This window comes from Erithacus rubecula (assembly GCF_903797595.1).
Source record: "Erithacus rubecula genome assembly, chromosome: 4".
In the NCBI taxonomy this organism is placed as follows: Eukaryota; Metazoa; Chordata; class Aves; order Passeriformes; family Muscicapidae; genus Erithacus; species Erithacus rubecula.
Window position 1 is genome coordinate 36,254,532 of NC_136686.1, and position 23,287 is coordinate 36,277,818.

Genomic DNA, 23,287 nt, shown 5'->3' on the forward strand with positions numbered 1-23,287 from the left:
AAGAGGTATGAAATTATTATTTTGCTCTCACTATTTTCTCCTCTGTTCAGAAGAGATTCTGGTGACTGTAGGCTGCAGCAGCTCTTAATGCACCACCTGTGTTCCAATACATATGTAGCTCAGTGCTGAAAGGGAAGGTCTTACAGTTTGCCCATTCCCAGCTAGGGTTTGTGCATCTTGCTTCTCTTGTATAGACACCAACATTTTTGTGGCCACATGATGAGCAACATGAAAGTATCAGTGAATATGAAAAGTAATTCAGCTAAAAAAGACAGATTAAGAAACTGACACAGCCAAGAACTTCTCTCTTGCACCAAATGGTTAATGGTAGCAGTTAGGATATAAATTATCTCAGTCTGGAATCTTAATCATGGTCTCAGGTGAAACTGAAGAGTGAGCAATATGGAGATTCAAGATGATGCAAGCAGAATCAGACCTTTCAGCCTGTCATGCTGAATACAGGAAGAGAGAAACTAACAGGCCACTTGCTGTAAATGCTTGTTCATTTATGACAGGGTTGTGTTAACTTATTAATAAAACAACAACCCATCTAATGGAAGCATATATAGCTATCATTTAAATTGTTATGAGTACAGTATAATAGATGCCTCTGGTGTTCAAAAGATGTGAAGTTGTTTTTAGCTATTTTTTTCTAGTAGCAAAACAGCTTAGTAGCTCCAAGTCCAAATCCACCTGCATATACTAACACACAAACAAACTAATAATAAATATTGTAAAATTGAAAAGTGGTAATGTTTTTTGCATTCTTTTTTCAATCCCTGTTCCCAACTCTGACAATGAAATAAACATTTTTTAATGACTAGCCAGCAAGGTATTATGTTTAAAAGTCAAAAAGCTAGTCTTGAATTATTCCTTTTAAACAAACTTTAGGAGAACATTTATATTTCAAACTTGTTATCTAAATTTAATATGGCATTACAAGCCATATCTATTTTCAAGCACTAACTCAAATATTTGACCATATGTATTACAGCTTTAAGTTTCTGTAATACTAGAGAGGGTCTTTTGTATATACCTTTCTGTAGGAGTCTTCTATCGTAGGATCGTATTTTTCAACAAATATTCCTTGAACAAACTGTACAGTCTGCAACACAAAAGTTCTTGTAAGATTCTCTTGCATAGTGACATTTTGCAAACACTGTACACAAATCACTATTCTAGGTATATACTCTGTTATAACATTTTTAAAGCAAATCAAATGACTGTCATAACTATAATTTTAAGAAACAACAAAGTTACATGTGTATGCCTATTTAACTATTTAACCATTAGAAGAAGCAATACTACATTTTCCTTTATCCATTGTCACATGGAAGAATTAAAGCATGCATCAATTTAAGGTTTGCCTAACTCATAGAACCAGTATTAGTTTCTAGTTGACCAGGATACAATACAGCTGCACAGCTTTTACACTTGTATTTAGAACTACTTCATCTTCTGCTACCTATCTGCCAGCACAGGAATTAGACAAAAAACAGCTGCCAGACTTAACTACATTCAGTGGGCTGTTCCTGTGCACCTAGTATGAAAGACATTTTTAGCACAAGTCAAATGGAACTTAAAGACTCAATGGTCAAGTCAGAGCAGGCACATTCAAATCCAGAAATGCTGTAGTGAGATAAAGAATTCAGAAATGAACAAAAATGTTCTTTCACAATCTGACATGATTTGTCATTTAAGTTTTTCGTTATGAACTGCTGTGTCAGAGAATGCCTCTTACTCAAGGGAGTAGGTAATCTCTGGAGCTTACTTTATGGTAAGGTGCACAATTAAATGGAAAGATGCAAAATTCTTAGGTGGGTTGAGAACATGATACTTTGTGATTTTTTTTCAATTCTATTCTAGGTCAGATTAAACTGCTCTGTAATCATTTAATTGTATATAAAAGAGCTAATGCATTTTAATCATCTACCTGCAACAGCTATTTACCTACTCTCACAGAAAGGATGCAGCAAACACATTAAACTTCCCACCAACAGGCAAATTTGTATTTCTATCCACATTAAAATGTTAGTGCTAAAGACACTGCTATCAAACATTAAGCAAACAGCAGCCTAAAGGCCTTTCTAGAGACAGGATTTAGAGGCAAGCCAGTTCATATCCTTTGAGAGATTCACAAAGGAGCTTGATTTCCCACTGTCAGATAGCTGGTTTATCTGTCAAAGCCAGACACCCCCATAATGCTACAGCTCTGCACCTCACTGCATGAGGCTGATCAAGCACCATCAACCAAACTCATATGAAAACAGCAGCATGTGAGAATGCACCAATGGATGCAGATGCACCCAGTAAAGGATCTACCTACTAACCATGATGCCTCACTGGGCATTACTAACACTTATATTTATTTGCGCACACTTACATAAAGAATCTCTACTTTAACAGAAAGTGTATTAGAGAAAAAAAATACAATAAACCTAAAAAATAAAAAACAACTTGAACTGCCTCATACTTACCAGAGCAGACTTTCCAACACCTCCAGAACCAAGAACCACTAGCTTGTATTCACGCATGATGCAAGAGATAAATCACCCTCAATACCTAAAACACATGAAACAACAGTCTGATTAAAACTTAATCTATATGCAGGAAGTACACTAATGACACCACAATCCAGATCACTAAGCAGGGTTTGATAAAAATTCCCTAGTTAACTTCTTTAATACAGCAGATATTTTCTAACTATCAAATCTTAATGCAGCTACAATAAAATGCTGCAAACCATCAGATGTACTATTTGCTCTACTTCATTACTGGTTTTCCCATAAATATTGAATAAACCCTACTATACTAAAGCTAACAGTTACTATTCATAAGAAATAATTATCCAAGAGGAGATAGCATGAATTTTATCATTCTGAAACACTTTAAGCACTAAATAAAGAATCACAGAGACTTTTACAAGAAAATTAAAGCCTCCCCTTCCCAGCAAACAAATATTTCTTAAAAAGATCAGCAGGATCACAGAAAGCATTTAAAAAAAAAATTCCTTTCCTAGTCTGAAAACTGTTTAATGTTCCACTAGATGTATAATGACTCATTTCATGAGCAAGTGGAAGCAACTAAAATAGTATTTTGAGACTATAACTCTTCTACAAGCTAGATCTGCTTCTCTGTTGCACACTAGCTAAGGTGGATACCAACAGTAAACTATGAGATCTGCTTGCTCATCTTTGTTGGAAACTGACCCATCAAACCAAAACAAGGTCACATATTTTGGGACATGTCTTTGGGTCATACAGCTCAAAAACCCACACCACCTCTCACAGTCCTGCTGGCAACTGAGCTAGCAGGACTGTTACTGCTTCCCTGAGAGAAAAGTCTCAGTTCCTTTCCTGCAGGGACTCCAGCACTTACCAGATTGAGTTACCCGTTTTCTTCCCTCTCCACCCCCAAAGAAAGATGAAACCCTCCCCAGCTAATGAATAATCTACAGGCAAGAGAAAAGGGAAAGTGCAAGGATCCAACACTTGAGGAAAGTAAGCTACTTCTTATCAGCAGTAATTTGACAGCACCTCTGAAATCTCTGAAGCCCCACCTGTTAGGTGTTGAGCACAAAAAGCTAAGATGATTTACCCAGAAATTAAACCACCATGGTAGAATACTGCCTTTACCATCACTGATTAAATCTACCGATTGTCAGAAGACTGAGAAATCAAGAGACCAGGTCCTGTTTCTTCTTGCAAATGCATAATCTTTCAATTTATCTAAACTGTCCCTCACAAGAGGAACACAAAGGAAATAATTAACCTGATGTCTGGCAAAAGAGATGCCTCCACAGGCTTTCATTGCCAATACATTTTGAGTCTCCTCAGTGATTTTCACACCTAATAGGACATCTTCTCACACCTGACTTAAAAATGCTTTCCCTCCCTACAAGATTTTTTTCAAGCACAGATCACGAGAACTATTAACACCACAAGTTTTATCTATCTGGCACCACTGTAAATGCTATAAAGTCCACAAATCTGTAAATTGTCCAGTCTTTCTATAAACAGGAGTGTTTCTAACTGCCTTGGAAGACACCTCTCAAACTCATGATCAGTTAAGCCTATACCTACATTACTGTCACTTCTTTAAAACAAACACTCAATTATCCTTTTATTTTTGGAAGGGTATCACTAGAATGACATAGACATAGTGGATGTAATGGAAATCCCAGTACAGTAAGTGGGTGAACTGCAGCAATTTCACTGTCTTTAAAAGAAAAGTTTATGAATTTTTCAGCCCTCAGACTGAAGTTAGCAACTAAGTATGGAGATATCAATAATGAAGGCTGACAGTAATTTAAAAGTAACAGAACTTCAGCAGCAGGTACCTCATATCTGTTTTAGGTTATTTCTGACTTTCTTACTCAATAATCTACAATTCCAAAGAAAATTCTAAATCCTGAAACAAACTAACTTGGTTATAGTGAGAGACTGCCAATTTCATTTTTGGCTCTGAAACAGCAATTCAGGAATTTAATGCAAGCTGAAGCTTCTTTCAGCATTCAGATTTAGAAGTTCAACCCTAAATATCCAACCACTGTACAACATTCTGGAGCTGATTTTCCTGCTTTAGGTGGTGGCACACAATTAAAGCATATATATACAGTATTACAGCTTGCTGGCAATCTTCTCAATCAGTGAATACCTAAGCAAAAAGCTTTTTAAGATCTTTGAAGAAAAAGCCAGATTGCAATAGAGGTTAAACATTTCTCTGACCTTCCCTCCAAACTTGGGCAATGGACAATACAAGTACTAACTTCTTTCACCATTACAATTTTTTGTCACTTGTACAGTTACTATTTAACTCACCAAGAGCACACAGTAATGCTTTATATATGCACACACCTATATAGCATAGAGGTAGCTTGGCATCCCTGCACTGGTGTTATCATCTGGCATTACACCTTGGAATAGAACACAAACAAATGTATCCTCTAAAACACTTCTAAAAAACCTAACCTGGACATCCCTAACATAAGCAGGAAGAAGAAGCACCATCTATAGTCTTGCACCTACCACCCCACTGCCTTTGAGCAACAGTACGTATGTCACTTCACCTTTCTCTTACTGTTTTCTAACAAAAGAAAACCTCAACTCCTAGCTAAAAGAGCTTTCCTAAGAAAATTTTCCTGCTTGCAGATCTTTGTCTCCTCATCCAGGAAACCACTGGATCATGTAGGACACAAATAGTGTCTGCTACACTATTTGACATTGCTAAAGCCTATGACACACTTTTTCACTTACCAGTATGACTGATGGCTGCAAGCATACCTCAGACTGAGCTTTGGCTCTGATCCTTCCTGAGCTTGACTTTCCAGTGATTCCCAGATAACCTGACCTGGCTCTGCTCTTGATTAAACCTATTTTTCCATATCAGATCTTGTAGAAACTGCTGACATCTCAATCACACTCTTGCTTTATTTTTCAGTTAACACAATGCTTGACTCTGGAACTAACAACGTACCCACATTCATCTAGTGCCAAAATTATTTCCTTTTGACTCATTAATGACAAGTGAGTGGGAGAAAAAGCAGAAGACAAAGTCTAAGAGGAGGCTTAAGCCATAACACACCATATCTGGCTGGCATTTCCAGAATAAGTTAGGTCAAGTCCAACAACAGTATCTGTCTGTAGTCCCCAGATCATTTCAGGGATACTAAATGAGTATACTTAAACAGGCACAACAGAAATAAAGATACCAAGATATGTGAGCAACAGATAAGCAAGATGTCCCCAGAATTATTGGGCACTTGGGAAGTATCTACCTAACTGCCCAACAATTTGATACAAGTAAGTTTAAACTTATTCCTAGCAAATACACCAAGTAACTAGTTTGAATGCCCCATATCATTTAATGGAGTTTATTTTAAGGAAAAATTTTGCTTTAAAGGCTATCTATAAAGGTGACTGATACACAAAAAGTGAGAGCAATGCCAACTTTCCTTTGCTTTTTCATTTTTCCATTTCCCTATCTTTAGGCAGGAAAATGCTGTCAACTATGGCCCCTATTCAGACATTAAAGAGCAAGAAGATAGGAAGCATGCAAAAAAATATGACCTTTTTTTTCCATTTCAGTTGGAGCAGGGACTGCCTTTCAACAGCTGAATTGAACATTTATACACACAGATATATCTGACATAACTGAACTGTAGAGATGCCTAATGTAAGATTTAGCTAGAAAAAATGAGGGAAGCTACTCTTTCAAAAACGGCACTATCACAAACTTGATTCTAATGCTGTCTCAAGTATGCAATCCCTCCAAAGTTACAGAGACTAATTCTAGATTGATGACATTAACTGCAGTGATGCCCTAGGAACTGCCTTGCACACTTCCTGAGATGCAACTACCCATAAAATCATTGCCTGTGCAGCCTCTCTCACTGGTCTGTTTGTACTACTTTCTGTACTTAGTGCATTAGTGCAGAGTATTAAGCTAACTGCTTAATTCTACTTCTTCATGGCATGCTTAAAATTAACGTACTTGATAAACCAGAAGAGCACATGTGCACTCTTGATATGCACATGGACACTTTTCCCAGTAAAGATACTCTCTGAAGAATGAGCAGCACATCTTTGAATAAACCCATTAGAACAAAAAAAAAGAAAGGCTGACCAGGACAAGTCACTAAAAATGTAGCATTTCAAAAGTTTCACATCTGACAAGGACTGTCAATGTGGAACTTGCTTTCTGCTTCTGTCCTTCTCAGACAAACCAGGAAAATATGCCTCCTGGGCATTTTCTTCAATAGTTTCTTGAAGCACATCTCCAGAAAAACACAAACCAAAGATGATGCTAAGGAAGTAGAGGAACAAGTAACCTTACTACAAAGGTGAATGGAAAAAACTGCACTTACTGCTTGTAAAGCTTTTCTAAAAAGCAACCATGCAATGAAGAATTCAAGGAAATTCATATACTATTAGTAATTGGGCTTGGTGTGATAACAGTGAAGGTGGGGTGGGTTTTTAATTTTTTATTTAGTTTTCTTTCAATTCCTTCAAGTTTCAAATTTTGTGTTCTAACTGAAATTTGTTATCTAAGGAATGGGAAAGATAATAATCCTATTTTTCAAGTGATATTAAGCCATTCGAAGCTGTAACCTGGAGCTCAGCCCCAGGACAAAGACATGAACTAAGTACAGTCACTAACTTGAAGGTATCCCCAAGACTTGCTTATATGAACTAGCAGTTCAGGGATGGAGTCAAACAAACTGGCCCTCCCAGAAGCCTTATCATTTTCAGAAGGGATAATGACTATTTAGCACTTCATAGACATCATGATCAGACCCTGACATTTTGGTTGTACTGTATTCACTAAAATTTTCCAAATACTTTTGCCTCAGAACATTTACCTCTCTGGAAAAAAGACTTTGTTAGAAACACCTTGAGAACAGTGCTCCTAAATTAATCCCAACTATTTGCATGAGAAAAAGAAGATTCAAACACTAGATTGACAGATGAAACAAACTAACAGACTGGTTTTCCTGCTTACAAATAGCAGCAGTGGGAAAAAACCACAATCTTTTTCTCAGAAAGGGGATATTAGCCCTGAGAAGAAACAAGATAATAATGGTCAGACATTTGGAAAAATAGCACTAGTTCAGTCATGAGACCAGCCAAGCTTAGAGGATTATGTCTTTCCAGAGATGTTTCCCTATTTTGATACTGGAGTAGTCTTAGATGGCCAAACCAGCCAGATTCCACTATGCTTTGAATTTCTTAATTAAGAGCCTTCTCTTCACGTAAACAACTAATGAGGAGATGATGTGTGCTGTTCTTAATATTCCCCAAATACTTACATGTGAGATGTCCTAAATTCTTATCTCTCAATTCTGAGGAGGGTTCTGCCTCCCGAATAATTTCAGTGCCTAAGCAAAACTTTGACAACAAAACCCAAAGTGAAAGCCTGTTCATTTTCACCAACTTTTAGAGGCTTTAGAAATTAAAGCAATTCAGATAACCCTTACTCAATAGAATAAGTGTACCTCTTATAAAAGAGAAATTAAAATACTCCAGAGCTGACTTGGACACATTTATAAAAATTTATAAAAAACATTCAGAAATCAATTCTGAAAAGTTGATTGGGATCTAATAAAGACTTTCATACTCGAGATTCCTGTAAGTGCAGCTGTTTCATTACTAATGCAGATATTCTGGAAGCAAATCAACTGTTCAGTAAACAAAGCTAGAAGCAATTTTTATTTCTAGTTTTTACCTGCTTTTGATAGTTTCTGATTTTCACAAACATGCATTTCATAAGTTAAACAGCTAGCTCTTCTGGGCAATGATACTGTAGTTTTTCCTGGACAAAAATAGCTCTTCAATTATGTTAAAATATTTTAACTGATGTCAGACGATCTTCAGAGGATTTTCAAAAAGCTGTCTGGGTGGTTAAGCTTATTCAGTGACATGAAATCATACTAACCACCTGAGAAATAGTCACAGACCTGTGAACAAGCTGCTGCAGCACAAACATGGCACCAAGGTTTAACCTGCTCTTTGAACACTCCACAGGGACACTTACACAGAAAAAGCTTAACTAAGTTTTCCTCCTTCCACTGAAGGGAGCTACCTTGATTAATATTGCACACAGGGACCATTTCTGCAAAGCAGCTAACAGCATCTGACCTTGAGAGACTAGTTCCACTGTCTATAATTAGTATAGCTCTATAAAATCTGATTTCTTTTTCTTAAGCCAAAGTTTAGTCCCAGGTAGATCTTAAATTTAAACAAATGTAATGATCTTGTAAGGGTAAAAACTGCCTACTTAAAGTCACTGATATCTCAAGATGGAAATTTCCTGATATGAGTGAATAGTAATCATGTGCAACTTGAAAATATAAAAAGCATCTTCAGAGCAAGTGATGTAATGAACATTCTTATGCTACTAAGAATATGCTATGTTTGAACACTTACAGAGTTCAAGTTTCAATTTCATGCAAAAATTCTAATGTGTCAATTCAAATGTGGAGTACCTCATAAAGCCTATGCTATAGAATCTATTTAAGCTCCAAATGGAATTTGTAACATTTATCAGATATATTCTTATTTTTGTGTTTGCCATGATTTTTCATTTTCTCCCTATTCCTGTCTAATAGTCACCATCTCCAGGAAAGTTGTTTGTGACTGTCCTACCAGTCCGACTTACAGTTAAAATTATGACCTCAGAATTCCTGAAGAAACTGAATTGCAAATAGTTTTTATGCTTGCAAAGAAGATCCAGGCAGGCAATAAACAGAAACAACACACAGATTTCAAAAACTACCACAAGTATATTAAATTCAGAGAATGTATAACTACTATGTTACAATACCTTGCTATGCATAAGCTAGATATTCAATTATAAAAGCATGTTCTGACAACTGAGCCAGCAATTTGATGCTGTGAATTTGGCTCTATTGTCATTACAGAGAAGGATCAGTATTTAGCACTACAATTTTTCCAAGTTAATGGATTGCCACATCATGGTATACACAACATGCTTTACCTGATATGCATCCTTCTGACTAAAAGCAGATGCAAGTATTTGCTTGGCTCCATAATTGCGACACTAAATTTTATCTTTCAAGCTTCAAAACAAGGTAAAACCCAGCAGGACTACAAGTAAGGCATGAAAGTTTTCTGAATTAAGTTATTTCTTCTGTAAGTGCAGTTTGAAAGTTACTTTAAGCTTGCCAGCTGGCTTAATATCTTAATATCTCTTCTTTGGAAAAAGGCATCTTAATTTCTCTTTCAGAAGCAAGACCTAGTCTCAGATTCCATCTGGCTTAATATCTGCCAATCCTAGCTCTACTTTGATTGTGATACTGGCTGTTGAACGAGTAAAGCCTTGTATCAGGTTTCCTTCTACAGATGTAAGCCAATGCTGGGTTTAACTGCAATTCCAGGATCACCTTTTGTCTCTCCTGGTTATTTTTCTCCATAACCTACACATCATACATATCCCTGGCAATGCCAGAGCTTGCACATCAATGTACACCTGTAGTGTATTCACTATAAAAAGTTTGGGTTTTATTCAGGTTTAGATTACTAACACATCATCAAGCCACAGATACAAATATTTCCTTCATCATTATATGATATTTTGTTACTGGTCATTTAAATACAGCTAGTTTAGGCCCTTTATGTACAAAGTACCCATCCACAGTACAATTTACAGTAATTCTATTACCCATCAGCTTGGTAGTCAGAGAGAAGTCTTACAAATTCCCATACATCATTTTAACTAAGATTAGTTTTATCTGTTGAAAAGACACTGATTCTGTGCAAACTGAGACTACTCACTACTAGCATTCATTAACAAGAATAAAATTAGCTCTTTCATGATAACTGAACGATACCAGCAAAGTCCCGAGTAATTGCAACTCATGTTAAAACTCTGTTTTGACTCTCAATTGACACTTCTCTAATAGACACATGGTATTTGAACATAAGCAACAAACCTCAATCAAAGTCACCCAAATTATACCTAATTTCACCAACGGTTCTGTTGTTACAGCTTCAGACATCTGTCCTGAGGGTAACCTGAAAAAGGCAGACACTGACACCCAGGAACAACCACTAGTTTCTGTCACATGGTTTTGCTACTTGTGCAATGATGGAGGTACAACTGCTTCTTTTCACAATTTACTTCATTAGGTGATATACATGAGTCTGACATGCTTAACTGAAGAGGGTGAAATTTGGGCAAAACATTCTGTTCTGTTTCTGGCAGCAAGGCAGTAGCACTTTGAACCTAGGGATGGTTGCTCCACAGACAATGTCCAACTCACAAGCAAACCTTAACTGGAAGGTGACAACTTCAGATGTTGACCTTCACCCACCTCTGCCCATATGGAGGTGCACAGACAACTTGGTTGATCCTTAGGCAAATAAGCTGCCACAAGCTTCAGAACAGGGCATTTAAGAAAAACCTCAAACACAAAAAACCCTCAACCAATTAAAACTAAATCCCACAGAAAAAAAATCTCACCCACTTGAATAATTCTCCCTCTCCATGTCCCACCCCCCGAAAAAAAAAAAACAAAACAAACAACAACAACAAAAAAAACCCCAAAACAAAAAACCCCAAATAAAAACAAAACAAACAAACAAACAAAACCCCAAAAAACCCCAACAAAAACAAAACAAAACAACAAAAAAACCCCAAACAAACAAAAAATCCCAACCCAAACCACAAACAAACAGCCCCATAAAAAACAAAATTCTAGCTAATGCAAGGGGCTGTGAGCTGCCATAGCTCTGCATCTGCTCTGTGAGTGCCAATGCACCTTAGCGCCCAAGAACTCACGTTTAATGGGTCACAAATTTTCAAGAGGTGAAAGATCTGTAAGTTAGGAGCATAACCCCAAAGGTAATCAATTCACACTTGCAAGCCTGAGCTCATGTCCTCTCCCATGAAGACACCTACACAAAAAGCTGAATAATTTTAACTAAATGAATTTGAATCACACTCATTCCTACACCACTTTCAATTACATGGACTAGATCTGTAGTACAAAGGTACCAAATTAATGAGGGTTAAGCTTGTTTAATCAAGTCTCCACAAGATTATATTTGAATCTTCTTAAGATCACTCTAGTTCATGTTTAGACCATAATTCTTGGTTCCTCTGCATCTTCAAAGCTTGCCATTTTCTGGAGAAACCTGTCAAACATCAAGACTCACTTTGCTAGAAGTAAAATTTTATTTGGTTTGCATGGCAATGCTTTGTTAGCTAGGTGGCTTCTGTGAGAGGCTGCCAGAAGCTTCCCCCATGTCCAATGCCAGATGGGCTCCAGGACAGACCCACTGCAGGCCAAGGCTGAGTCCATTAGTAACAGCAGTACTTCTGGAACAACATACTTAAGAAGCAGGTTGGAGGGTTCAACTGCTGGAGCAAAAACAGCAGCAGAGAAAGGAGTGAGAATATGTAAGAGCAACAATTCTGCAAACCCCAAAGTGAAGGAGGGGGAGGAGCTGCTGCAGGTGCCAGTCACACATTCCCCTGCAGCCCATGGTGAGACAGGCTGTCCCACTGCAGTCCATGGAAGTGCACAGTGCAGCAGAGATCCACTGGCAGCCCAGGCCAGAGTGGATAAAGGGTTGAAGGAGGCTGTAACGCTATGGGAATGACATGCTGGTGCAGTTTGTTCCCAAAGGACTGCGCCCCCAGAAGGGACTGCCACTGGAGAAGTTTGTGAAGGACTATCTCCCATGGGAGAGACCCCACATTGGTGCAGAGGAAGAGTGTGTGGAGTCCTCCTACTGAGGAAGGAGGAACAGCAGAGACAACATGTACATTACTGATTGTAGTTCACATTCCCTATCTCACCATGCCTCTAAAAGAGATGTGGTAGAAAATACAGGTGCAAAGTTCTCAAAGCCTGGGAAGAAAGTGTTATTAAGATTTGGGTTTATTTCTCAATATACTACTCTGATATGATTTGCAATAAATTAAACTGATTTCCCCAAGTTGAGTCTATTTTTTCCTCACAACAACTGGCAAGCAGTCTTCCCTGTCCTTTATTTTGACCCACAATCCTGTATTCTGTAATTTTTCTATCTGTAGTGAGCTGACCTTGGCTGGATACCAGGCACCCACCAAAGGTTCTTTATCACTATCCTCTAGCCTGGACAAGGGAGAGAAAATATAATGAAAGGTTGATGAGTTGAGGTAAGGACCAGAAGAGATCACTCACCCAAATCCAATCAGATGCAAAACAGGCTGAAATTAGAGATATTAACTGAATTTCTGACTAACAAATTCAGAACAGGATAATAAGAAGTCAAGTAAGACCTTAAAACACCTTTCCCATACCCTTCCCTCCTTCCTAAATTCTAACTCCTTCCCAGCAGCACAGGGGAATGGGGGCTATTGTCAGTTCATCACAGGTTGTTTCTCCCATTGCTCAGGGAGAGAAGTCCTTCCCCAGCTCCAGTGTGGAGGCCCTCTCACAGGAGATAGTTTACCATGAATTTCTCCAATATGAGTCCATCTCACAAACAACAGTTCTCCACAAACAGCTGCAATATGAGTCCATTCCATAGGCAACAGATGCTCTCAAACTGCTGCAGCAAGTATCACTCTTCCAAGGGGTGCAGTCTTTCAAGGACAGGCTGCTCCAGCACTGGTCCCCCACAGAGCCAAAGGCCCAGGACATTTCTCCATTGTGGGCTCCTCTCTCCATCAGTCTGCAGGTCCCTGGCAGGAGCCTGCCCCTGTTGGGCATCCCTTGGGTTCACAGTCTCCTCTCAGGAATCCACCTGCTCTGGTGTGGGTCTCCTCCACCTGCTGCAGGTGGATCTCTGCATCCTCATGCTCCTCCATGGGCTGCAGGGCACAGCAGCATCACCATGGGCTGCACCACAGGCTGCAAAGGATTCCCAGCTTTGGTGCCTGGAGCACATTTGGCCTCTCCTTCTCTACTGACATTGGTGTTTGCAGAGCTGTTCCTCTCACATATTCTCACCCTGCTCTCCTCTGGCTGCAATTGCAACTGTGCAATAACTTCTTTTTTCTTTCTTCTTCCAAAATCTGTTATCACAGAGGCATTACCACCATTTCTAATTGGCCAAGCTTTGACTAGTGGCATTTAATCTTTGGAGCTTCCAGGGACTGGCTCTGCCAGACATGGAATAATCTTCTTGCAGCTTCTCACAGAAGATAAGGCCCTATAGGCTACACACTACCAAACCTTGGCCGTGCAAACACAATACACTACCCCATAGAGCTGAGGAGGGAAGTAAATACAGCAGCTTTGGTGGGCACCTGATGTCCACCCAGGGTCTATCCACAACAAATCAAACACACTGATAAGGTAACAAAAGATGTCCAAAGGTTACTGAAATGTAAAATTGACTCCAGGGTTTTGGATGGGCAGACTGCTCTAAATAAAATCCTCATGTCTGTAATCTAAGAGTCATCTATTATTTAGGCTATGACAATCACAATCACCACAACATTTGAATGAGCATCACCACTACATCCTTAGTCTTTCACTGAAGAGTTTCAGCAAATTAAATACAAGCATCTCAAAACAATCTGTATTTTGGGCAAAGTCCAAGCAGAAGACCTTGACTGCCCTGACTGTTCCAGTGAAGCAAATTTATCCTTCAGGAAACTAGTCTCTCATTCCCACATAGCTTAAGGTACTTGCAGTTTACCAAATGCTTACTCTGTTTAGGTTCTTGTGATCTATGACTTCAACCTTCAATAGGCAAGTCTATGAACAGTTTATTTTCACTTCCACCACAGCAGATTCAGTATTCACCTCAGAAGAGAGGCTTCAGCTTTCCTCTGCGAACTTAGAGTACCAAATTTCATTTGAAAAGTAGTCTAATGATAAGATTAAGTAACATAAGAATTGCATTACCTGTAAATACAAGTATTTTTAAATTGACATGTTATTCTTTGAAATACAGTTTTGCAAACTGCATCTTAAGATCTTGCCTATGGCTAGAAGCAGAACTAGTTAGTAAGACTGCATGTTGTTCGAAATATTGGTTACTGCAGTTTAATTATTTTCAAACTAATGTGCACTTAATGTTGCTTCCTCACTGGTTTCTTGGCTAAAGGACTCATATTTTCAGAAAAAAAAAAAAGAGAATGTCAGGACTTTTTTGTTCTTCAAGCATAAAGCTGGACAACCTACCAGATCTTCCTGTTCCAGGCTCCATAAGAAATATTCTTATTTCCTCACTCTGATTTTTACTTACATTGATACAGCACTCATCTTCTGAGATTACTCTTAAGAGTTTGATGAAAAGCAACACACAGATCAAAAGGATACCAAAACCAAGCACATACAGTGGCCTAAAGCACTTAATTGTAAGACCTCATTTTCAACTCCTCAGTCTTTGCAGAATTGGAGCTACCACCCTTAAGTTTTCTATGCAATATCTCTGGATGAAGCTCAATTTATCTCTGGGCATTTCCTGAAATAAAAGGTTTAAGGAGATCAGGACAAAAACCAGAGGATCATTAAAAATATAAGCAAATACAAAATTTAAGCTCAAATTTAAAGAAAAATGAAAATGTAACAATAAAATAAGGACATACAATAAGGGAAGTGGAAGTGAGTGGAAGTGAGTGGAAGTGAGTGGAAGTGAGTGGAAGTGAGTGGAAGTGAGTGGAAGTGAGTGGAAGTGAGTGGAAGTGAGTGGAAGTGAGTGGAAGTGAGTGGAAGTGAGTGGAAGTGAGTGGAAGTGAGTGGAAGTGAGTGGAAGTGAGTGGAAGTGAGTGGAAGTGAGTGGAATGAGTGGAAGTGAGTGGAAGTGAGTGGAAGTGAGTGGAAGTGAGTGGAAGTGAGTGGAAGTGAGTGGAAGTGAGTGGAAGTGAGTGGAAGTGAGTGGAAGGGAGTGGAAGGGAGGGGAAGTGAGTGGAAGTGAGTGGAAGTGAGTGGAAGTGAGTGGAAGTGAGTGGAAGTGAGTGGAAGTGAGTGGAAGGGAGTGGAAGTGAGTGGAAGTGAGTGGAAGTGAGTGGAAGTGAGTGGAAGTGAGTGGAAGTGAGTGGAAGTGAGTGGAAGTGAGTGGAAGTGAGTGGAAGTGAGTGGAAGTGAGTGGAAGTGAGAGGAAGTGAGTGGAAGTGAGTGGAAGTGAGGGGAAGTGAGTGGAAGTGAGTGGAAGTGAGTGGAGTGAAGTGAGTGGAAGTGAGTGGAAGTGAGTGGAAGGGTGGCAGTGAGAAGTGAAGGTGGAAGTGAGTGGCAAGTTGAGTGGGAAGTGAGTGGAAGTGAGTGGACGTGAGTGGAAGTGAAGTGAGTGGAAGTGAGTGGATAGTGAGTGGAAGTGAGTGGAAGTGAGTGGAAGTGAGTGGAAGTGAGTGAAGTGAGTGAAGTGAGTGGAAGTGAGTGGAAGTGAGTGGAAGTGAGTGGAAGTGAGTGGAAGTGAGTGGAAGTGAGTGGAAGTGAGTGGAAGTGAGTGGAAGTGAGTGGAAGTGAGTGGAAGTGAGTGGAAGTGAGTGGAAGTGAGTGGAAGTGATGGAATGAGCTGGAAGGAGTGGAAGTGAGTGGAAGTGTGGAAGTGAGGAAGAGTGACTGGAAGGCTGAAGGTGGAAGTGAGTGGAAGTGAGTGGAAGTGAGTGGAAGTGAGTGGAAGTGAGTGGAAGTGACTGGAAGTGACTGGAAGTGAGTGGAAGTGACTGGAAGTGACTGGAAGTGACTGGAAGTGACTGGAAGTGACTGGAAGTGACTGGAAGTGACTGGAAGTGACTGGAAGTGACTGGAAGTGACTGGAAGTGACTGGAAGTGACTGGAAGTGACTGGAAGTGAGTGAGTGTACATAACTATGATTCAGAAATGGTTGCTTCCCTCTCTAGTATTCTGATTTAAAACCAACTAGAAAATTTACACAAAAGTAAGAACATTGAAGACAAGCATCCATGTAAGAAAATAGTTATGAGTAGTTGCTTATATAGTATTAAAGCTTCTCTCTATCATCTTACTCAATGCCCCCAGAGATTAAGTGACGGGTGTCTTTTTTTTGGAAATCCCATCTAATCTGCTATTAAGTCAAAAAAGATTTATCAGAAAAATGGAAGAGTGATATTCTCCAGCATGAAGGTCAGTTATTCCTGCTTCTTCAGTGCTCCTTGATGCCACCAAGTAACAATCTGACATCAGTTTAAGCATGGCACATTCTGAAATAACCCATCTTGGTAGAGGTTAAATTTTTGAACGTAGTATTTCACAGCATGCAAAGAACACAATTCCAAGACATCTCGAACTGTATACTTGTGGATATAAAACCACCTTGGAAATTAATCTATGGATTATTAAAATATTTGTAAGAATTCTGAAGGTGAGTGCACACTTGCCACAAACTCATTTTCGATGCTCCTTATCATAAAACCCATGAAAACACATTGCATTTTCTGTATGCTTCTACCAATATAAACAGCAAAACAAGTAAAAAACAAAAGGACCATTCCCAGAATGGCAATAAAATCACACTCACAGAATGTCTACTGCCCATCAGATCTCCATTTCAAACAAGTCAGAAGGGTCACAGAAAGCCAGTATGATATATCCTTATTCATACTAACTATATAAACATAACTCCAGAAGTGCAAGAGTCAAGATTTTGCAAGTTGTATTAATTTATACACTCTCCCAACTAAAAGAAAATCCTTCAGCAATATTTTATGCAAAAAGCAATCATATGAAGCCAAATACGTGACATTTATGGGTCAACTTGTACATCAAGCTTTCAGAATGCTACCTTGTAGGTAGCTGCACAGTGAAAGATGACAGGAGGGTTACTGACCACATCTTACAAACTCTAACAATCCTCCATAACTGCCTCACATCTACAAGATTAATAAAAGAGGTTGCTGTACATTGTTGGGCTGTCCCCATACGTACCTGGACACGGCCACACACACTGAATGGCTTGAGTAGAAAGGGACCTAAAAGATGTAATTCCATCAGCCATAGACAGGGACACCACCCCCCAGATGAGGTGGCTCAGGGCCCCATGCAGCCTAACTTTGAACATTTCCAGTGACCAGGCATCCACAACTCAGTATCAACAGCAAATGTCACCCATATAAATCAATCAATCTAGTCCTAAACACTGTATTGCAGAGAGTAAGATTTTTTGGTAACTTTCACCTCAATGGAGATTACATCTAGTCCACATTTCAGTTTACCCTTCTGAAACAGTTTGCAACTTTCCACTAGCCTTCTAACAAATCACTTCTAGGGGAGGTATTAGACAACATAGAAGTCTGATTAACTGCAAACAAGGATAGTACAGCTTTACAACTTAACTATCACTGTTATCTGGGTTCTGATGCAGTCCAACTACTGTTCAGCATGCTACCTTCATCTCAAATAAAAAATACTGACCATATGTGAAACCTCTAAAAAACCAAAAAAATAAAAGTAGTTGGTCCGACTCTGCAAAAACTTCTTGCCAAAAAACACTCTCACTTCTGTAGTGCTGAAGTGCCACTTCTAATAACAGGTCCTAGTAACTATGTCCTGTACCTCCCCTCTGGAGCTCCACATAGATACCTCATAAGTGTCTGTGGCTCATCCTTGACAGAGATGTATGTGGTGATACTGTTTTTTTGGGTTTTTTTTCTTTCTTCTGATATACAAAGCATGCTTTTAAGAAACTTTTCTTCACTGCAGACATGAAGAAAAGGCACAAGTGGTTAGGTTTCAGAAACAGAGACTGTGAGTGGGAAAAACAGGACAAAACTTCAAACCCTAAGACAACTAATGCAGAGAGAAAAAAAAAGAAACAGTTACAGGGACTATCTGTGTTCACAAATTATTTCAGATTAATTGAAGATGAGGTTAGACTACATACGTTATCTGGGCAATAGTTAAGTTAATTTAAGAAAATACTTTTGCCATCTAATGTCACAAAAAGTTATAGAGTAAGACATACTAATGGAAATGCTGAATTGCATACTTTCCTTTAATCCAGATTACCTACTGAAATTAGGTAATAATAACTGCTATAATTACAGCAAGTAAGAGTCACTTCAATGTCAACAAATCTTGATGCAGAGAACACAATCTCCTGAGTTTCCATGAAAAAAAATTTAACTACAGAGCCTTGCTTTGTCATCAGTCACAAAAATAAACTCTTCTTCTGTTCCAGGTGTTCAAGATTGTCCAAAATTTAATGATGTAAGGTTTCTCACAGCTCTACAATTAGAGTTAGATTGAAAATTATTTCATGAATGAGTAACAGTGGCACACAGTATCTTTTTCGCAGAAGACCTGGTCAAGTCATTCAGATTTAGGCCAGCTTCCTGTGTTGCAACAGCTGCAGGAATGATACCAAGTGATCTAAGAAAGTACAGATTTCCTAAAGAGAATTTCAAGCTGGGGAGAAACATGAGATGTTGCTTGTCTGCCACAGGATGCAAACACCAATCCACTAGAAGGGCTAGGCTGTCCTACTCCTTCCCTATGGTCTAGCCTTTCTCCCTTGCTCAGGAATGAACTAACCATGTGGACTTACTTGGCAGTCTTTTTTTGGTAGTTGGATTTACTTGAAATAACATCAAATCCTTAGATTAATAACTATAGAGTTCCGCCTGGGACAGTGTACAAGATATTGTCAAATGCCTCTTCTTCCTGGTTCACCTCTATAAAGTTTCTGTAATTCTGTAACATACATTCCTCTAGGGTGTCATAGTGATTTTCACTCTACTGCTTCAGCAGTAAAAATCACTATTAAAACACCGTTCTTGAAAAAGAAGCACCCTGAATAGGTAGGGGGCCCCCAAAAAATTTTTTTATTTCAAAAGTTGCCTAACAGGCAGATTTCCAACCTGGTGTTTATAGCCTTCCTCCCTTTCCTTGCTGCTAGAAGAGAGGAACATGCAGTATGTCAGGAGCTCACAGCAGCATGCATGAGCAGGCACACATAAAAATAAAAAACTTTCACTTTTAGCTGTCTAGTGTTTCTTTACACATGTTAAAACTCAAGAGATGAGAGTTTCAAGCCACAACCTACTGCTACTTTTGAAGGTAACCTCATTCAACTGCTTCATGAAGAAATAGTCTGTATCAGAAGACAAGGTCTTTGACTTTCTCCAAATAGCATTTGCCCACTACAAGCAAACTGCTATAACTTCATCAAAACATTACTTCTACTATGCCTGTCTCACCCAGTTGCCTCATGGATGACAGGCCTTAAGGAAAAAGCCATACATTAGATGCTCTAAGGTACTAAAGATCTACTACACTCAACTGTTAAACAACTTTGAAAACAGGTCTATTAATGGTGTTCAAGTACAAAAGCACTTATTTTTTTCTCCTGCTTTATGCAAGAAGAATACCTTAACCACATCTGAGCAGGAAAACAAAGTTTGCCTTGAAATATGAAGGTGTAGTTACTGTAGATACTCCTTTAATCTCTCTGAACAAGGAGGCTGTCTAAAATATCCCTCTACCTGACCTAGATGCAACAGAACACAGCAGAAACCTGCCCCAACTCAGCAGGGATTCAGCACACTGACACCACACAGTGCACTTTGGTCTGCTTTTGGATTTGTTCTGAGGTAAAGAAGTGGCAGCACTCACAACCACAAGCTAAACATGGATTTCTGTCACACAGCTTATGCTGAGGGATCTGTTTTACTAAGAGAGCAATTTTGATTAAAACTCACAACTTGAGCCTAACCTGATGAACACTTTCAAATGTCAGCTAGGTATCTGAAAGTCATCTAAGCATTACTTAGAAAGGCCAATTCTTAAAGGATCTGCCCACCCCCTCAGCGTACATCCAAGGACAAGAGGATCTGTTTTTATCAGCAAGATATTCTTATCTTTAAGAGCACCTCTCTGTACCTAACCCTGAGCAGCTAGCAGAGCTCTATGGATGACAGGATTGGCACGGTAGCAATAAGCATCAAGTACTCAAGTACTTCTGTGACTCTTGCACTTCCCACATCCCAGATGATAGGTGGACAACTGTTTATTTGAGTTCCCTGTCACAGTTACTAACTGTGAGATCACAAGCTACAATGTAGCCTTCAGCACACTTCCTTCCTCAGCCACAAAAGCAATTTCTTTCTCCTTTTGTAGGCCCTCACCTAGATTCCCATCTGTTTGCCTCTGCTCCAGAAAAGCTCTCAATTAAAAAGACAGTCAGCTTTACTCTGCAAAAACTGGCACAGCACAAAAAGAACTGTCATGGCTCACTTTAGATTTATTTTTGATGAACTGTCCTACAGGAGAGCTTTGGAACAAAATAGCACAATTTTAATTCCGCTCAGAAAACTTATCTGGTGCACCTATGTAGTTACAGAAGCACAGGTACAGACAGTAAAAATACAATTGGGCTTTTCCCCCCCATATAAAAGTTCTGGTTTTACTTTTCTTTTGGTCTTTCAACTCTGTTTTGCAGATTATTTCACCCCCAGGGAGACAGGTGCTCTAAGTATGATCATCTTTGCTGCAAAAATAATCCATGGCACTTATATTGCAGTGTAATTCCAAACTCAGTTACTTGGGTACAGATAATAATATGGTTTTACACTACAGTTCTAAGTCAAAACTGAAGTAGCTCATATCACTACTAAAAGCATCCCTGAAAACACACAGGTACCAAAGGAATAAGCATCACATCTAATTAGTTAATTTCTGCAAAGCCTTTAATGTGAATAGTATAAGTATCCCATACTATTCACAGTTTATTTTTATCTAGAATGAAGTCTACAGGATAGATTTTGAGCAAGAGTAAAAAAAGATGCAATGAATAAGAAAAATGAAAAGACTCAACTCTACCAAGTTTGGTTGGGTTTTTTCCCTCCCAAAAGCTTGTGATTTTAATGTAGAGGCAAGTAATCCAAAAGGTAATAACTTAAATAATGTCCAAAGTTCTTCATACAGTTAAGAGACTTTTTCCAAAGGGAAATACACCTGTTTTTGAATGGTTATTCTTAAAGGCAACGTGATTGCTTCATTGCCTTTTACTTATAATTCACAGAAAGGAAGAGTGTTATTTGTCTCCTTTTCTTGTAACAGTAATTTCAACATATACTACACTGTGAAAGAGTACTGAAAAGTCTTTGTCATACACTGTCTACACACCTCATCCTGGGGTAAGATGTAGCTGTTATAAGCAGAAAATTACAATTATACTAATCAAAACATCTAAATGCAAGAACTCATACACAATCTATGATTTTCAGGCTGGGCATCTCGGACATACCCTCTCTCTTGGAACTGTGCTACCTCACTATCGTACCCCAAAGTAGTATAGAGAAAGTCTTTCCTTTTTTTGTTTCGTTTACCCTAAGCAGCATAACCCACGACTTCAAGACAGAAATGGGAGTAAAGGCATGCAATTTTTTTTTCATAAAAAACCTTGTTTTCTCATTCTCTTTTGTAATCTAGGGCCAATGCGAGAGCAGTCAGATTTGGTTTTATTCTCCCCTCTGCAAACTTTGTTTTCCTTCCACCACTTCTTCATCAACGCACGTAGAAGGGTACAAGGATCCCAGGCTCATTAGACGGGTTTGGCGCAGGAAGTGTCAGTCAAATTCTTCCATTTGCTTTGACACGGGCGATGGTGGGGTGTTCAGACGAGGCGAATACCCCTGTAATTTCCTTTTCATTTTGTGATAAAGAGGAAGAGAACTCGCAGGCCACGGCGCTGTCTACTTGTCCCTCTTCGCGGCCACCCCAGGCACAAGCCCCGGCCGGCCGCGCCCGGCCTGACCCCCCCGCCTCGCCCCCACACCGGCCGGAAAGAGCGAGCGGCTCCTCTCCCGCGGCCGGACTAGGTGGGGCTCGCCTCGGACTTCCCGCTGACAAGGCGGGCGGCCGCCGGGCACCGTCCCCTTCCCCGCCCGCGGCGGGGCCGAGCCGGGCGTCACCCGCCCCTCCCCGCGCCCGTCCGGGCCCCACGTCGCGGCCCCGACCCGCGGGGTTACAACTTTCCGCTTCCGCTCCAACTTCTGCTCCGAGCACCGGCGGGCGGGGGGGCGGCGGCGAGCGGCAGGGCCGGGCCCCGGGCCCTGCGGCGACGGCTGCCCCTCAGCGCCCCGCTCCCCCCGCCGCTCGGGGTCCCACCACGCCTGAGGCCGGACGAGGCGGCGGCTCCCGGTTCCACTTCCGCCATGTTCCAGGCTGGTGCCCCTTCCCTCAGAGCGCGCCGCTCCCCGCCGTCGCCGCCGCCGCCACCACCACCACCTCCCTCTCTCCGCCGCCGCCCCCACCCACCCCGCCCCGCCACCTGTACCGGAGACGCCGCGCCGCTCCCCGCCACAGCGGTGCGGTGCGGCGCGGCCCGGTCCGCTCTGCCCGCCGCTACCCACCGGACAGCGACAGCGCCTCCGCTCCCCGCCGACCGCGCGCCGCCGCCTCGCCGGCCGATCCCGCTGCGCCGCGCCCGCCGCGCTCCGCTCGGCTCCGCTCGCCGCCTGTGCCGGGGCGCGGCTCGGGGCCGTCGCCGTGACGCCGCACGCCCAGCCTCGCTCTGGCGCGGCGGGGGCGGAGGGAGGGGCGGGCGCGGGGAGGGCTGACCCCGCGCGCCGCCCCCTGCGCACGCGCGCGGCCGCCCCGCCCCGCCCCGCCCCGCCCCGCCTGCCCGCGGCGCTGTGAGGGGCGCCGGGGGGGCCGGGGCTCGCTGGGGACCCTCGCGTATCCCCGAGTTCTTGTGCTCTCCAGCCGCTGGCTGTGCCTCAGTTACAGCTCAAAGGTTCGCCAGAAGCACGCTAAGGCTGTTAATTAACAAGTAAAGAGTTGGAAAAGTAAATCCCAGAGCAGTATTTCTTGCGTTTCTAAAAGGGTGTTTGTTGAGATCCGCTGGTGAAGGGTGTTTCAGAGATG

General features: G+C 40.8%; 1 protein-coding gene across 1 annotated transcript in view; it reads right to left on the reverse strand.

Moving 5' to 3' along the window:
• The window catches only part of RAP1B (RAP1B, member of RAS oncogene family), a 31,676-nt gene extending 8,727 nt beyond the window's left edge, over positions 1–22,949 (reverse strand). Inside the window, exons 1-3 of the mRNA XM_079303950.1 lie at positions 22,774–22,949; positions 2,478–2,562; positions 1,037–1,105 (exon numbers count right to left, since the gene is read on the reverse strand). Coding sequence (XP_079160076.1) covers positions 1,037–1,105; positions 2,478–2,534 — 126 coding nt within the window. The 5' untranslated portion in view covers positions 2,535–2,562; positions 22,774–22,949. The remainder of the gene's footprint in view (positions 1–1,036; positions 1,106–2,477; positions 2,563–22,773) is intronic.
• Between the last annotated feature and the right edge of the window lie 338 nt (positions 22,950–23,287).